The sequence below is a fragment of the Papilio xuthus genome, unplaced genomic scaffold (genome assembly GCF_000836235.2).
Source record: "Papilio xuthus unplaced genomic scaffold, Pxut_1.1 DF827557.1, whole genome shotgun sequence".
NCBI classification, from domain to species: Eukaryota; Metazoa; Arthropoda; class Insecta; order Lepidoptera; family Papilionidae; genus Papilio; species Papilio xuthus.
In genome coordinates this window covers 1,299-5,717 of record NW_013531092.1, presented here as the reverse complement: position 1 = coordinate 5,717, position 4,419 = coordinate 1,299, and the positions used below count along the sequence as shown (strand labels likewise).

Genomic DNA, 4,419 nt, shown 5'->3' with positions numbered 1-4,419 from the left:
AAAAAGTTTACAAGATTAGAGTTAAGGGAAAAGTCTTACGAGTATCTGTAGACCGTTTAAAACCAGCCTACATACTTGTATCCAACAAAGAACCTGATTCCTCCCCATTAACCATTCCTATTTCAGATTCTGTGCCGCATTCGACTCCAATTCCAGTGACTACTCGATCAGGGCGAACAGTTCGTTTTCCAGATTATTATCGCCCGTAGACACGGTCTCTGGGGGGGAGTGTTGTGGCGGATACACACACATTGCAATAAACGCACACCCACACACTTACATCCATCAATACTATCGTTCCTTACATTTACACATTCATTCAAACATTTATTTATTTCTTACATTTAAAAGTAAATAACAAATTTAATATTAACAATTACATAAAAATATTACTTTTTATTTCTATTATATTATTTGAAATATAAACAAAATTTTGATAACTTAATATGATTATAACGCCCTCTAGTCGATGCATCGAAAACGCTTAGCGTGAAGTTTGCATCGATTCGGAATGCATTTAAAAAATCACTTGTCACGACCATCTTTGATCTAATGCAACAATTATCTCTGCATCTTCCGTGTTATTAAATGTGTTAAAGTTTGGATTACGATTTACTTCTGTGATTATTTAGTTTTGTTTAGTTAACCTTCTGAACTATTAAAATTGTGTGGTGTGATTAAAAGAGTGTTTAATTCCGGCAACGGACTGCATCCTCAAAGAACACTCTCACATAACCCCAAATGTTGAATAAATGTTGGAAATAAAAGTATATTTTCTTAACGTACAAAAGCTACATAATTGGACTGCCAGTTAGTATTAATGTCTGCCCGTAATGAAAGCAGACGGTAAACGCAGTTCTTGTCAAATTATTTGCGCTTGTTCCATTCATTTTGTATATTTCTTATTTCTCATTCATATGCCATTCATTATCACATTTGTTGATTGTATCTTAAAACAAGATTAAACGATGTTTAACGAAATTAAATTTATTTTATTACGTTTACAAAAGTTAATGTCGATTTAAGTGTTGATACAATGAATAACAGACTATAATCAAAACAAATCAACCTTTTCTGTACTAATTTAATTACTAATCTTTATTTTTCGTCTTTGAGTACATATTTACTTTTTTATATAATAATTTCAATACGATTAAATTTATACTGAATAATAACTTTATCTTAGCAAACTGAATAATCTTACTATCATATTAATATTATAAAATGCGAATGTTAAGATGGATGGATGTTTGTTACAAGGTATCTCCAGAACGGCTGCATAGATCTCGATAAAATTTGGCATAGATGTATAACGTAGTCCGTAAGAACACATAGGCTACTAATTGAGTTTTTTTTTTTAATTCCACGCGGTCATAGTCGAGGGCGACAGCTAGTTTTTCATAAGTGGCAAACCGTTTTAACTTCACTTGGGTAGATGTAGAAAGATACATAAGTGATATTGGATTCGAGTTTAAAAAGATTTTTAACTTCCAAATGGTGTTCACATGACTCGGTTGGTAATAATGAATTACTTTCCTGTAATGGTAATACCGATGCGTCATAAAAAGGTTTTAATGACAGGCTTTTACCTCAGCATCCCGCGGCGCTGGTACAGGCAATAAATGAGTTTCGAGTCGCGCTTCGTCACACCACTTGAGTACTGATTGCTGTCATACTGAACTTTTTATAAGATCTGTCGGCAATGGGAATTATTTTTTAATGATAAATATTAAAAATAAATAAGAAATACGAGAAATTATGTAAGCACTTCGAACAACCATAATTTCTCAGCCGTTACTCATTTTGTGTGTGGTCACTCTAAGGATAATACGTATTTATTCCATCTGTGTGTCTTAATCAATTTTTAACGTTACATTTTTTGATCGAGTAGATTAATAACAATTTGAAAATACATCACATGTAAAATTGTAAATACAGTTGTCCTTCGTATGAGAGAGTTCGACCATTTCTCCGCCAGCCTTTATAATCAATTTGTAAATTCCATCTCTTATTATATTTCTAAGACTGGACAAAGCTATGTGTACGAGCCTTAATTCGCATGGGTTCAAACATTAACGACGAAGTGAACCCGGAACTATTCTCTATCGTTTACTACCAACATAAAGACGTTGCTTTTAAAATAAAACGAATTAACTGCTATTCGTTATCTTTTCTCAGGAAGGATGCTTAGTTATAGTTATATATAGGTACGAATAAATAACCTTATTTAAATGGGTAATAGTAATGATGAGGTTTTTTGATGTCTACGCATCAATGCTTATTTTGGTATATTTTGTGTTTTTAACACGCATTAGACTTACCTTAGTAAAGTTTTCATTTCCCTCAATTAGTCCAGACGAATTAAAATGTTTTCTATCAATGGTGTTAGATTTACGTTCTAAACAATTATTCGCATACAACTCGTGAGTTTACTTCTTTATTACAACAAGATTAATTTGACTAATTTTAAAATGCGATTGTTTAGATGGATGGATTGATAGATGTTTGAAGATATCTCCGGAACGGATCAAGGGATCTTGCTGAAATATGCCATAGATATAGAACATAGTCTGGAAGAACACATAGGCTATTTATTAAGTTTTTTTTAATTTAAATAGATGGAATTGCGGGCAACCGCTATATAATAATAAAACAAAATACAAAAGCAATAGGATACGTCCACAACGACACAAGAGCATTGATTTACGAAGCGAACATCGATACATCGATATCGGCTAATCGCGTATCGCTCTCATGTAACCATACAATGCTCAATAAACTCGGCTATCTGATGCCGTAAATGAATCAGAGCAACAGCGGTGGCTGAATAAATACCGGCGATGCGTTGTTGCGAACAATATATTGCTTGTATTGTGCCGTTCGCACTTTATAAAATGTGTTTAGTAACGTGTGCTCTTAATATATCTATCCACTGAACATGTAAGATTAATAACTATATCTTATATATAAAATTCTCGTGTCACATTTTTTGTTCCCATACTCCTCCGAAACGGCTTGACTTTTCTTTTCCTCATGAAATTTTGTGAGAATATTGAGTAGGTCTGAGAATCGGCCAACATCTATTTTTAATCCCGCGCGAACAGAGTCGCAGCCGACAGCTAGTTATTCATAGAAATTGCCCACGACTTCGTCATGAAGTAGACAGTAATATTCCTGATTATATCAGCTGCCTTCCAATGGAAGTCCTGTCAAAATCAGTCAAGCAGTTCCCGAGATTAGCTGAATCAAATACGGCTTCGTGGACAGACAAACAAGTAGAAAAAACTTCATAATTTAGTTTCCCATTATAAGCATTGCTAATACATCATGTTTGTGAATTATGATTTTTTTTCATATTATAAACATACGCTCCAATTTTATTGCTTGTATAGATATACATGTGTATAGATACGGTTTAATAATTTATCTTTCAGTCGGAAATCTTTATATGTAGAACTTCCTTACTCCAACCTTCGTTACTCGGAGAGCCACCTCAAGAAGAAGTCGGAAGTCTTTGATGATGTGTCATAACTACGTAAAGATTATATGTAAGGTATTTGTGTTTATAGTGTTGCACGGCGACTTTAATAAATGAGTTCGTTACCTACCGCGTTGTTTTATTGACGTATCACTGGCGACGAGTGCGGGATAATTATTTTTTTTTTTCTCTTTTTTGGTTATAGAATACTTTGTCGTTAGTATTATTGTAGTGTACAAAATGCCGATAGGTAAAATAGAAGCATTTTCGTTAAGTTCGAAACAGTGGCCGGCTTATATACGCCGCGTTAATCAATATATTTTACTAAATGAAATACGCGACGATTTGAAGGTGCCTACGTTAATAACGGTGGTAGGTGAAGAAACGTATGCGTTAATGTGCGATTTGTGTGCGCCGTCTTTCCCGGAAGACAAGACGTATGAGCAATTGGTACGGCTAGTCACCGAGCACTTGGAGCCCCAGCGCTCCGAAATCGCGGAGCGGCACGTGTTCCGTCTGCGGCGCCAAAGGCCTGGCGAGTCGCTCACCGAATATCTACAGGCGCTAAAACATCTCGCGGCCACCTGCAACTTCGGCAAGTGCACCACATGCTCGACCATCGAGGAGAACTTACGCGACCAGTTCGTATCTGGTCTGGCTAGTGACGCGATGCGGGCTAGAATATTCGCTGAAAAGAAAATTCAGTACAAGGAGGCGGTGGAGCTCGCGCTGGCACTCGAGGCCGCGGAACGGCATGCTGAGGTCAGCGGTAGTACAGGAGCTTCGGTGACGAACTCATCTTCAGCAGCGGGCGACGGCGGCTCGGCCGAGGGGCTGCATTATACGCGCGGCCCGGGCGGGGGGCGCGACGAGCGAGGGGTGCGCTCAATGCAGTCCGCCCGGCCGAGAGGTGCGGCAGGAGGCTCAGCGAATGGCGCGTC

At 37.2% G+C, this 4,419-nt stretch overlaps 1 protein-coding gene across 1 annotated transcript in view; it reads left to right on the top strand.

The window, feature by feature from the left end:
- Positions 1-3,874: 3,874 nt before the first annotated feature.
- Positions 3,875-4,419, top strand: part of LOC106118748 (uncharacterized protein K02A2.6-like) — a gene marked incomplete at its 3' end in the record, with an annotated part of 1,831 nt that continues 1,286 nt past the window's right edge. The window contains exon 1 of the mRNA XM_013313497.1: positions 3,875-4,388. Within this exon, the coding sequence (XP_013168951.1) occupies positions 3,875-4,388 (514 nt within the window). The remainder of the gene's footprint in view (positions 4,389-4,419) is intronic.